Here is a 13,196-nt window from a genome sequence, read left to right on the forward strand (position 1 = left end):
CACCCACTTACTGGGCAAAGTCCAAAACACACACTGTACTGGGGGTAGTCATCTCAGGGAACTACACACAAGCTTCTTTACTCATTTATTCTATTATTTACACATAGGTGCACGTCAGGTCAGTCCACCTTTTACATGTCTTTGGAGGTTAAATCAACCCACACAGACCAATAATTTAAGTAACGTTATTCCAAGAAAACAAAAGCTCTATTTAAACTTGTGTGTGTGTGTGTGTGTGTGTGTGTGTGTGTGTGTGCATTGTATAGAAAAAACCTTTCTAAAGGAACTAACTTAATCTTCAGTGTTAAGTCTAGTGTAGAATCTGTAACATTTACGACAGGTTTTCAAGGCAGTTGTAGCCTAGCGGTTAAGGTCCCGAACTAGTGATCAAAAAGTCGCTGGTTCATGCCCAAGCACTGCCAAGTTGCCACTGTTGGACCCTTGAGCAAGGCCCTTAACCTTCAATTGCTTGGACAATATATACTGTCACAGTACTGTAAGCTGCTTTGGATAAAAGCATCAGCTAAATGCCAAAAATGTAAATGTAATGTAATCCAAAGGCCTTTTGCAAGTATACATGGCTCTTAACCCTCCAGTAGGCTTATAATTCAAAGCATACAGCCAAATGTACTCAAATATTGTCCCCTGGCCTTCACCCAGTTGTTTATTTTCCTTTCTCCACCAGCTGCGTCAGAGTTGCCGTGAGACCGATGCCTCCCCGCACACTCACCCACTCACTGGGCAAAGCCCGAAACACACTGTACTGGGGGTAGTCATCACAGGGAATGACACTTGTGCTTATTTACTCATTTATTCTATTATTTACACATAGGTGCAAGTCAGGCCAGTCCACCTTTTGCATGTCTTTGGAGGTTGAATGAACTCACACAGACACCCACAAGCATCAAGGCTCTTCTCTGTACTTGCACTTCCCCTGTACGTTTGTACATCCGAGTACAGACGATTCATCACCTCTTTACTAAGCACTTAGGCTGAGCAATAATATGCACTTACTAACCTTCTATAAGATATTATAAAAAAAAAAAAGCCTTTGTTCTAACAGGGTTTCAGCAGATTTGTATCCTTAGACTGTTGTCTAACTTAAACTAGATTAGGGAATGTTTACTGTGGAAGCACTTCTGTAAGTCGCTCTGGATGAATGTATTCCTGATCATTGTCCTGCTATAAGATTCTTTGTCTGATTCTGTACTGTTTATGTTGATGTTGTATTGTTTAATCTAAGTTTATATATAGTGTTTCTTTTTCTATTATTTAATTAGATGTGCAGTGCCATCAGAAAGTATTCACACCCCTTCACTTTTTCCACATTTTGTTACGTTACAGACATATTCAAAATCCGATTTGAGTATAGTTTTCTTTTTAAAAATCTACACAAAATAGCCCATAATGACAAAGTGAAAACATGTTTTCAGACATTTTTGTAAATCTTTTAAAAATGTAAACATTTAAACATAATAGGTACTGTACATAAGTATTCACACCCTTTGCTATGACGCTCAAAATTGAGCTCAAGTGCATCCGGTTTACACTGATCATCCTTGAGATGCTTCTACAACTTGATTAGACACCACCTGTGGTAAATTCAGTTGATTGAACATAATTTGGAATGGCACACACTTGTCTATAAAAGGTCTCACAATTGACAGTGCATATCAGAGCAGAAACCAAGCAATGAAGTCAAAGGAATTGTCTTTAGACCTCCGAGACCGTATTGTGTCTGGGAATCTGGGAAAGGATACAAAAAAATTCAGCAGCGTTGAAGGTCCCGAAAAGCACTGTGGTCTCCATTATTCAGAAATGGAAGAAGTTTGGAACCACCAGAACCCTCCCTAGATCTGGCCGCCCGACCAAACTGGGTAATCGGGGAAGAAGGGCCTTGGTCACAGAGGTGACCAAGAACCCAATGGTCACTAAGGCAGAGCTCCAGTGTTCCCTTGTGGAGATAGGACAAGCATCCAGTAGGTCAACCATTGCTAACACACTCCACCAATCAGGCCTTTATGGTAGAGGCACTAAAAGGCACATGGCAGCCCGCTTGGAGTTTGCCAAAAAGCACCTTAAGGATTCTCAGACCAGAGGAATCAAAATTCTCTGGTCTGATTAAACCAAAATAGAACTTTTTGGCCTGAACTACAAGCGTCATGTCTGGAGAAAAACAGGCACTGCTCATCGCCTGGCTAACACCATCCCTACTGTCAAGTTCCAGAGCGCTCTGGGGCGACGATTCATCTTCCAACACGACAATGACCCAAAGCACACAGCCAAGATAATAAAGGAGTGGCTTCAGGAGCAGTCTGTGAATGTCCTTGAGTGGCCCAGCCAGAGTCCAGACTTGAATCCAATTGAACATCTCTGGAAAGACCTAAAAATGGCTGTCTACAGACGCTGCCCATCCAACCTGACTGAGCTTAAGAGGATCTGCAGAGAAGAATGGGAGAAAATGCTCAAAAACAGGTGTGCCAAGCTTGTACAGACATACCCAAGAAGACTTGAGGCTGTGATTGCTGCCAAAGGTGCTTCAACAAAATATTAAGCCATGGGTGTGAATACTTATGTACCTATTATGTTTAAATGTTTACATTTTTAATACATTTACAAAAATGTCTGAAAACATGTTTTCACTTTGTCATTATGGGATATTTCATGTAGATTTTTTAAAAGAAAACTATACTCAAATCGGTTTTCAAATGTGTCTGTAACGTAACAAAATGTGGAAAAAGTGAAGGGGTGTGAATACTTTCTGATGGCACTGTATATATGTTGACACCTGCACAAAGAGAAATTTCTTGTACATCTGGTACTTAACGAATAATAAAGATTCTAATTCTGATATAATCAAATATCATGTCTGTTTCAGCTCATGGACAGATGACCTTACGTTGCCTTTACAAATTTTCAGACAGACAAAGAGTAGAATTCATGCTTTGACCCCCACCCTTACACACACAGTAAATACACATCGCCCCATCAGCCCATCAGCTCCTCCCTTCACCCCACACGGACAGTACAGAGGGTCAAGCTGATTCTGAGTAGTGCAGTAGAGCAGTGTACAGAGCAGGCAGGACAGAGGTATTCAGGGGGAACCTCAGGGGTGAGTCATAGGCGGGAGCAGCAGGACAGCACGCAGTAAAGATAGCGCAAAGGATAGCGAAGGTAATGTGGAGTCTATAAGCAGACCACGACAGGGTACACAGTTAAGTACAGGCAGTACAGTGGAAGCGGAGCTGCAGGACACACCGCGACACGGACAGCATGCGGCTCTCTCACGCGCTCTGTGCGGGTTTTACTCTGCTGTTTGCGCTTCAACACGCTGCGGCTTTCTGGTTACTGAATGTGATCTTCCCACCGGCAGCAGGTCCGAGTGCAGTCAGCAACAGTACACCCCCTCTCATTATAGGTAAGAGGGTTTGCACTTTTTTGCACAGCATTCATTTATTTATACGCAGCTAGTACACAGTTAACGTTCTGCTTAGTGCTGCATTAATATTGAATTAATATACAGAATGGACCATTTAAATGTTATATTATTTGTAGCATGTTTAGTGTACAGTATTGCAGACTTGTGTACTGTATTACATTCATATCTGATGTCGCACTAATATGAATGTGCATGATTGTAGCCTAGTGGTTGGTTTTGTACAGTTGTAGAACCTAGAACCCGCCTTTATTTGCCACAAATACTGTACATATACAGGTGTACAGGACAGTGAAATTCTTTCTTCGCATATCCCAGCTTGTTTGGAAGCTGGGGTCAGAGCGCAGGGTCAGCCACTGTGCGGCGCCCCTGGAGCCGAGAGGGTTAAGGGCCTTGCTCAAGGGCCCAACAGTTGCTGCATGGCAGAGCTGGGTTCAAACTCTCAACCTTTAAGTTAGTAGCCCAAAGCTCTATCCACTAGGCTCTGCAAGGTTGCCAGTGTTGGGCCCTTGAGCAGGGCCCTTAACCCTCAGCTGCCTAGACAATATGCTGTTACAGTACTGTAAGTCGCTTTGGATAAAAGAGTCTGCTAAATGACGCAAATGTAAATATAATGTAAATGATTGTCTAAAGTGTTGCATATGGACATCGTCGCCTTAACATCTATATGTTACTCTAATATTTGGGCGGCACAGTGGCTAAGTGGGTAGCACTGTCGTCTCACAGCAAGAAGGTCCTGGGTTTGATCCCCAGGTGGGGCACTCTGGGTCCTTTCTGTGTGGAGTTTGCATGTTCTTCCCGTGTCCACGTGGGTTTACCTCCCACAGTCCAAAGACATGCAAGTGAGGTAAATTGGAGATACTAAATTGTCCATGACTGTGTTTGATATAACCTTGTGAACTGATGAATCTTGTGTAATGAGTAACTACCGTTCCTGTCATGAATGTAACCAAAAGTGTAAAACATGATGTTAAAATCCTAATAAAGATACAAACTCAAATGTTTGTAGTATTGCATTAATACCTAGGGTTGCATTCATACTGCAATATGGACTGATGATACAGCAAATAACGGGCTGCGATATGCTTTAACTGGCTAAAAATTCAGTGTCAGATAAAACGTTGTCAAATTACCTCACTGTTTAGAATTAACCCCAGAACCACTCAAAACAGACTATTTCATACAGTGTCAAACAACAGACAGTAATAGTATGGCGTGAATGCTTAATTAAAGATCTAGCTTTACTTTAGGGGCAATTCCATCATTTCTAACAGTGTTTCCATTATCTAGCTTGGCACAAATAAACACTTCTTTCTTCAGAACTTTCGCAGAAAGTTGCGAAATTCAATGTTGCGTTTTTAAATTCACTTTACTGACCTTTGTCAAATCGTTGTGATTGCAGTGCCAGGAAATTTGGGAAACCGTCTAGAGGCCAAAATAGACAAACCAACTCTGGTTCACTGGCTGTGCTACAAGAAGACAGAGGACTGGTTTGACCTGTGGATCGACCTTAACATGTTCATGCCTATTGGCATAGACTGCTGGATCGACAACATGAGGTGAGAGAACTCTGGGAATGGGATTTGTGTATTGAGATCTGGTGATAGTGGCATTCAAACAATGTTTGTCTCGTATCGAGGGACAAATGCGCTAACAGTACAAGTGGAATTTGATGTGGATGTACGTAGTTCACTCATGTCAAGGTTCAGAAAGACGTTTCTGTTAATTGTTGTTATTTAGGTGGACCATTGCTCATTCTTTTCTGTATGTGTTTACGCCTGCAAAACGTATTACATGTATTTTACTATACATAGTATAAAATCCAACATGTAAATATTCTCAGGAGAGTGTTGTTCTACTGACCACCCACAAGGCAAGTTTCCTTGTGCTTCATATGTTAATCAAATTTACCATTCCTGACTTAGCATTATGATGCAACGTAAATGTTTATGGTAGTAATTAGCCTTTTGTCATGGTTTTTTTGAGTTCTTTACAAACAGGCTTTATTGTCTTTCCTTGTGTTGTAGGATTGTATATAACAGAACCACTCACAGATCATCCAACGCTCCAGGTGTTGAAGTGCGAGTACCTGGATTTGGCCAAACATACACTATAGAGTTCCTGGATAAAAACAGACTGGCAGGTGAGTTCTCATTATTGCATTTGTGTGTTTCAGCCCCACAGTTGCTAACAAGTGAAATAATATGCCTCCAACTTTGCTGCAACAGTTTAGGGAAGGCCATTTTCTGTTCCAGCTTGACTTTGCCCCTGTGCACAAAGCAAGGTCTATACAGACATGAAGAAAAGCTCGGTTTAAATAAACTGAAATGAACTGGAACATCAACTGAGGCTTTCTTGACCAACATCAGTGCCGAGCCATATCATGGCAAAAAAAACCTCTCAGAACATTGCAAGGAAGGAACCTAAAGACTCAGGGACTTCCATCCTCCTTGGGTGGCCTAAAGGATCATTTGGATAAAATAGAACTAAACTAGATACCAAATCAGAGTTCTGGAAGGTGTAGCACCTATACTTAATCTTTATCTTTATCTTAATTACTTACCCGCTGTGGTAACACGTATGAAACATGGCTTGGCATAGTCTTTCTGACACAAGTAAGAATGTCACTAGAAATCAGCATAAATGGAGTTATGAAATATGTTTCCTAATTCACTGTCATATATTTACATATATTTACCCATCATTCCTTTCTCTTCTCCTTGATGAATACTTGCTCTTCATCATGTTTTTGTGTTTCAAAATAAATTAAATAAAAACAAAGGGGTGGAAGAAGATGGGTTGGCTGCCAGCACAAAGAGAAAGCAACTCTGAACTCCAACCCAATATTCTCAGACTTCCCCTCCCTTTCCTTACAGTTTCATAATCACTTCTCGAAATTGAAGTTGTGGCCTGCTCTCTTAAATAGGGGTTACAAATTCATTATTGCAGTGCCTTCTTATGGATCAAAGGTCACGGGCATCTAATGTTTTTAGACATTACCCTTAACACACAAAGATTTATGTGTTCTTTGAATAATGTTGAATGCAGACTGTAGATGGTAAAATCCCTAAACTCATTTCAGTTTTGCATTGAGAAATGTTGTTTCTAACATGTACCAACCAATGGCAGCATCTTAAATACAGTATTTTATCATATATTTTTTATGCTTATAAATACAGTACATATTTCTTGTTTATATTTAACAGACATTGTGTGTAAATGGACATATGTACTCAAAGTTTAGTATGTAAAAAAAACCCAAAAGTAATTAAATATACGCTACTATTCACTGCATTTACATTGGATTTCTGTTAACTTAGAAAGCTACACTGAATAGATGTTATTCAGCTCTGTTCCTCTCTCCATACCATTATTCACTTCTGACATGCTTCTGTTTGTAGGTTATTTTCACACCATGGTTGAACATTTGGTTAGCATCGGATATGTGAGGAATGAGACCGTCCGAGCAGCGCCGTATGACTGGAGGATTGCCCCGAGTAAGCGTTTCTCAGCTACCACTCTCAGTTTTTCTGTCACATACACACAAATACAGCCCTGTCCACAATTATAAGTATTACCCCATGTAAAGATGATTCAAAGAGTTATGAGAAATTCACCTTTTTGGTGAATTTGTTTAACCTCACACTAAATCACACACCACAATGGGCCACAATTATAGACAGCATCCCTTTGCCAACAAAACAGCACTTAGTCTTCTCCTATAATATCTTATAAGGATTGAGAATACAAAGCAGGGAATTTGAGGTCATTCTTCTTTATAGAATCTCTTCAGATGGTCTAGGATCCCAGGTCTTCTTATGTGCACTCTTACGTTAGCTCACCCACAGGTTTGTATGGGCTATAGATCAGAGGACTGAGATTACTTTTTTGTGTTCAGTAAACCATTATTTTGTTATGTCCTTTATATTTAGTTTCTAGGAATTTCTAGGGGTACTGATAATTGTGGCACATGTAGTTTTGTTAAAAATAATTATTTTTGATTAGGGATATTCATTCTCAGAATACACTGACCCTAATTAAATTATTAAATTTCTCTTTTTTTTTCTCATGTAAGGCAATAATGGCAATAATCATGAATTGGACTGTAGTTCATTTTAAGGCTGTATAATAGATAATAAATACTTACTGTAAATTCATGTTTGTGTGTAACCCAGATGAGCAGGCGGAGTATTTTTCAAGTCTGAAGGATCTGGTAGAGGAGATGTACAATACGTATAAGCAGCCGGTCCATCTGCTTGGCCACAGCATGGGCAGCCATTACATCTTATATTTTCTCAACCAGCAAAGCCAGGCGTGGAAGGATCGCTACATTAAGAGTTTTATCTCACTGGGAGCGCCATGGGCTGGAGCAGTAAAACCTCTTCGTGTTTTAGCTTCAGGTAACCAAAACAAATAATTATTTTGCTTCTTTATTCATTATTAGAATTAGATCCATGGTTCAGCTTCACATCTTTATCTAATAATGTAATGTTGGCATCAAGTCTATGTAACACCTCTAATTATTGTAAGTTCTGTTTGTAATTTTTAAACTGGTACAACAATACTAATTTTCCTTTGCTCATCTATTCATTCTTCCATCTATCACTTTATCCAACCTCCAATTCATAGTTCTAGCACTCATCTGTCCTAGTACAGTTCAATCAATCCTAGTTCAACCGTCCTAGACTAGTCCAGTTTTCCCATCCCAGTCCAAACTCCGTAATTCCATTCGAGTTCAGACTAGAACAGTCTAATTCCATAAGATCCAATCCAGTCCACTTCATTCCATCCATTATACTCCAGTCCTGACTAATATAATCCATTTAAATCCATTCCATATGTCACGGCTGGGTATTCCAGACTGGACATAGGGACACCCATTCCTCCCGCCCCGCCTCCAGAAAAGAGAAATGTAAGAAAAACACACCAAAAAACAATATTTCAAGCCTTAATTATTTTATTTTATTTTAAGCAGTAATGAGCTTCGAGGGTAAGTTAAAACCCCAAGAAAAATAACAAACAAAATATTTCTAACTGGTATTAGAAACTAAACTACCAAACAAAACAAAATAAAAGACAATGTTTCCCTGTCTCCCTCTCTATACCATAACCAGGAGAAAACATAAAAACAAAACAGCAGGGCCTTACCCCCTTACTCTGCTTTAGGCTTGATAATCTAAATACATGAACATTACATAAATAACTCAACTTTCAATTAAACAAAAAAATATACAACATAACAACAACTTTGGCGTTTTATCTGGTTGGCGGCGCAGGAGGGAAAAATATGCCCTCCCGCTCAGGCGCAATAAAGAGTTTTTATAGTGGCGCTTGTTTGTCACCCCACCAATCACCTGGAGCCACGTCACAACATCAGGTGGATCTTCTCGTCTCTAAATGGCAGGCCATCTGCATTAGCACAGAAGAGGTGGAAAGAGAAAAAGAGTGACAATACACAATGCAATTTTTTTTTGTCCGTAACACCCCCACCACCAAGAGCAAAATAAGTTCAAATTTCAATATTGAAATCTTTGGACTAAAAGTGACAAGCGCATCAACCGCTGATTTGAATTACACATTCGGTTTAGAAATATTAAAGGGTTATGGTCAGTATAGACAATGACAGGAAGATGGCTAGATCCCACATGCACCTCAAAATGTTGTGAAGCTAAAAGTAAAGCCAAGGCTTCTTTTTCGATGGTGCTATACATAACCTGATGCTTGTTAAACTTTTTAGAGTAAAAACAAACTGGATGGTCCACCCCATCTTCATGTTCTTGCAACAACACAGCACCAGCTCCCAGTGCAGTCAAATCCATCTATTGGAGCTTTGTTCTAGATTTTATGAATTACTGTAGGTTTCAGGTCAGGAATTTGGTTCTTTCACAAGTCTGAACATTATTTACTAATCTTCAGATGAGATCTTCTTCCGTCAAATTAAATCCAGCAGTAGCTCACAAATATTCTATGTACTACCCATATTTGCATTAATGTGTCTTTTTAATGGCTGTTTATGGATAAGAAACTATTAGACCTGCTTTTTCCTCAGACTAACACAGCACAGCAATTACTGTTAAAAAATGTAACAGGATATAATAAACTCGGATCAAATCCATGACCTTTTGCCTCAAATCCAAGTTCCACTAGCCTCCCACACTAGACACAAATATTGATCCTACAGGGAAGAACATACTAGAGCTTTCTGTAAAATTTTATTGCACTAGTCTGCGAAAGTGTCTCAATATCAAGTTAAAGCACAAGAAAGCTGTATATTTACGATCATCACAAACATCATTTGTAAGGGAATTTTGGTCTAGAAACTTAAGCTCAGAAACTGTAGCCCAGGAATTTTATCTCAGGAACTCTAGTACAGGAAAATTTGCCTAGAACCCCAAGACCTTCAGCTTTAACCCAGGATATAAAAAACATCTCAGGGCACCCAGGTGGCGCAGCGGGATATTCCCGTTGCCACTGGTTGGCTGGGTGCCACCTAGCGGGCATAATTGGCAGTGCCTGCAGCAGACATGGTTCTGCTAGGGCGGGATGACTGGACTATGTGGGTGGGGTCTTCAAAACGCTGTGTAACTGTAGCTTAGAAACTTTAGCTCAGTAAAACGATGTGTCGTGTCTCTGTAGCTGATGTCAGTGACATTTTTCTCCCCTCCTTAGGCGACAATGATGGCATCCCGTTTGTGTCTACCATCAAGATCCGCGAGGAGCAGCGCATGACCACCACCAACCCCTGGATGATCCCGTCTGTAGACGTCTGGTCTGAGGATCATGTCTTCATCTCCACACCATTCTTTAACTATACATACCGGGACTACCATCAGTTTTTCAATGACATTAACTTTGAGGACGGCTGGTACATGTGGGAGGACACGAGAAACCTCACGGCGAGTATGTCAACGCCCGGGGTCGAGGTCCACTGCTTCTACGGTGTTGGCCTTCCCACCCCTGTGACCTACATCTATGACGATCAGTTCCCGAATGCCGACCCTGTGGACTTTGTTTACGCTGATGGGGACGACACTGTGGACAGTCTCAGTATGAGCCAGTGCAAGCGCTGGATAGGAAAGCAAAAGCAGCCTGTGTATGTGACTGAGTTTAAGGGCATGGCCCACCTCGACATAGTCTTTAACCAGAACGTCCTCGATGCCATTCAGGAGATCCTCGAGGGAACGTTCAAACGGGACATGAGCGTCAGGACAGTTGCAGTAAAACATCAACAGCGCAAACTGATTAATCCGAACCCTTAACTAACTTACAATGTAATGGTGGGAATGTCATGATAGCTTAGTACATTTTGTAGAGCCTCTGTGAAGGTACACTCCAGCATTTTCAACCAGCTCTCTATCTACCGCATCTGTCAAGGAAAACAACTGTTGGTTTTATTTAATACACCGTAAGGCCAAAAGTATTTGGACATCTGATCATGAGCTTGTTGGACATTACATTTACAACACAAATGGTATTAAAATAGACTGACCTCTGTGTGATCTTTTTAGCTATAACAACAGTCACTCTTTTGAAAAGGTTTCTTGAAAGACTGGAATATGTTTGTGGGAATTTGTGCCAATGCAGTCAAATGAGCGTTTGTATGGCTCAGCACTAATGTTAGTGAATAAAATCTCAGTTGATGTTCCAGTTTATTCCAAAGCTCTTCAGTGGGGCTGAGGTCAGGGCTCTGTGCAGGACACTGGAGTTTCTGTAAACCAAGATTTTAAGATTTTCTTCATGTCTTTGTGCACAGGGGAACAGTCGTGCTGGAACTGGAAATTGCTTTTCTTGAACTGTTGCTGCTAAGTTGGAAGCATATAATTTCCTTTATATAACTGATTTATTACACGTTAGCAATTGTTGTTGCTGAAACACATGAATTTAAAAATTAGAAGGGGTGTCCCAATACTTTTGTCCATGTAGTGTACATTTCTAGCTCAGATATCCGCACACATCATGTATTTGGCTTTTTTGTCTTTAAAACTAAAATAATAAATAAAAAAAGGATTTAAACACCACAAATCTCTCTATTTCCTCGGCTGCTCCCGTTAGGGGTCGCCGGCGGATCGTGATCCGCATTATTGATTTGGCACAGTTTTTACGCCGGATGCCCTTCCTGACACGACCCTCCCTATTTATCCGGGCTTGGGACCGGCACTACAATGCACTGGTTTATGCAGCCTAGCAGCCAGGTACCTATAGGATAATTTAGTGTCTCCAATTAGCCTGGTTGGAGGAAACCGGAGCAAACCCACACAGACACAGGGAGAACATGCAAACTCCGCACAGAAAGGACCCGGACTGCCCCACCCAGGGATCGAACCCAGGACCTTCTTGCTTTGAGGCAACAGTGATATCCACTTAGCCACCGTGCCACCCATTTAAACACCACAAATGAACAACATAAATACTTTGTAGCACAGACTTTGCAGTTACAGTTTTGGGACATTTGTGGTAAAAAAAAGTTTGCCCATTTCTTCTGTCAAACTGTCTTTAGTTTCACCAAGGTTATAAGGGTCCCACTGAAGGACTAGCAGTTTTATAATCCTAGTTTTCAAATTTGAATCACAGCTCTGCTATTGGCGCCTACACAGACATGATTGGCTGCGCCTGACGACAAAAACAGTGCTTATATACTTGTTTGTCTTTTTGTCGGCTCTGTATGTGATTACTATAGACAGTTCGGTTGTACTGAGAAAAGAATTTTACTGGTATAATAAAAGTACTCTGCACATTTTAGTGACATCATTTAGTTTAGAAAAAAAAAAGAATAATTTATTACCAATATATTTTTTATATGCACAGACCAGGCATAACATTATGAGCACTGACAGGTGAAGTGAATAACACTGATTATCTGTTAGTGAGTGGGATATATTAAGCAACAGGTGAACATTTTATCCTTAAAGTTGATGTTAGAAGCAGGAAAAATGGCCGAGTGTAAGAATTTGAGCGAGTTTGTCAAGGGCCAAATTGTGATGGCTAGACGACTGGGTCAGAGCATCTCCAAAACTGCAGCTCTTGTGGGGTGTTCCCGGTCTGCAGTGGTCAGTATCTATCAAAAGTGGTCCAATGAAGGAACAATGGGTACAATTCCCCAGGTGAAAGGTAGGAAACACCCCGGACAGGTCGCCAGTCCATCACCAAACCCACGCTTACACGGGGAGAACATGCAAACTCCACACCGAAAAGACTCTTACTGCTCCACCTGGGAATCAAATCCAGGCTCTTCCTGCCACTCATGTGCCTCTTGGCAGCATCCCAGACCAGTTTCTTGTCTTTAATCAATTTTGAAGGAACAACTTCTTGGTAATGTTACTGTTGTTCCATATTTTATTCACTTGTTGATGATCATCTTCACTGTGTTTTATGTTATATGTAATGCCTGGGAAGTTTTTGTACCCTTTTCCTGACTGAGCTTTCAGCAATGAGATCCCTCTGATGCTTTGTAGGCTCTTTGTGGACCATGGCTTCTCCTGTAAGATGCAGTGAGTAAATGTCAGGAAAGTCCTACTAAAGGGTCTGAACTTGATGTGGGGTTAATCAGAGTCAGTGTAATTGTTGGCAGGTACTGACTACTGTTTAACATGAGTTTAAATGTGATTAGTTGATTCTGAACACAGCCACATTCCCAATAATAAGATGTGCACACTTATACAATCATATTATTTTAGCTGTTTATTTTTATTGTTCCCTTCTAAACGATTTCAGTTTGTTTTTTAATTGGATTGCACAGATTATGGGTCACAGCTTTAAACCA

The 13,196-nt window shown here is 40.6% G+C and overlaps 1 protein-coding gene across 1 annotated transcript; it reads left to right on the forward strand.

Annotated features, from left to right (window-relative positions):
- The first annotated feature begins 3,023 nt into the window (after positions 1-3,023).
- lcat (lecithin-cholesterol acyltransferase) lies at positions 3,024-12,170 on the forward strand. Its single transcript, XM_063000844.1, has 6 exons — positions 3,024-3,418; positions 4,839-4,995; positions 5,464-5,579; positions 6,838-6,933; positions 7,612-7,836; positions 10,106-12,170. Exons 1-6 carry the CDS (start codon positions 3,274-3,276, stop codon positions 10,693-10,695), a joined length of 1,329 nt encoding a protein of 442 aa, XP_062856914.1. The 5' UTR covers positions 3,024-3,273; the 3' UTR covers positions 10,696-12,170.
- The last annotated feature ends 1,026 nt before the right edge of the window (positions 12,171-13,196 follow it).

The sequence above is a fragment of the Trichomycterus rosablanca genome, chromosome 8 (genome assembly GCF_030014385.1).
Source record: "Trichomycterus rosablanca isolate fTriRos1 chromosome 8, fTriRos1.hap1, whole genome shotgun sequence".
In the NCBI taxonomy this organism is placed as follows: domain Eukaryota; kingdom Metazoa; phylum Chordata; class Actinopteri; order Siluriformes; family Trichomycteridae; genus Trichomycterus; species Trichomycterus rosablanca.

Bases quoted from the DNA above. Each gene is read 5' to 3' on its own strand.
- lcat (XM_063000844.1), top strand. From the start codon at position 3,274: ATGCGGCTCTCTCACGCGCTCTGTGCGGGTTTTACTCTGCTGTTTGCG. The intron at 5,580-6,837 runs GTGAGTTCTCAT...TTCTGTTTGTAG, and splicing joins GGATAAAAACAGACTGGCAG to GTTATTTTCACACCATGGTT. The intron at 6,934-7,611 runs GTAAGCGTTTCT...TGTGTAACCCAG, and splicing joins TGACTGGAGGATTGCCCCGA to ATGAGCAGGCGGAGTATTTT.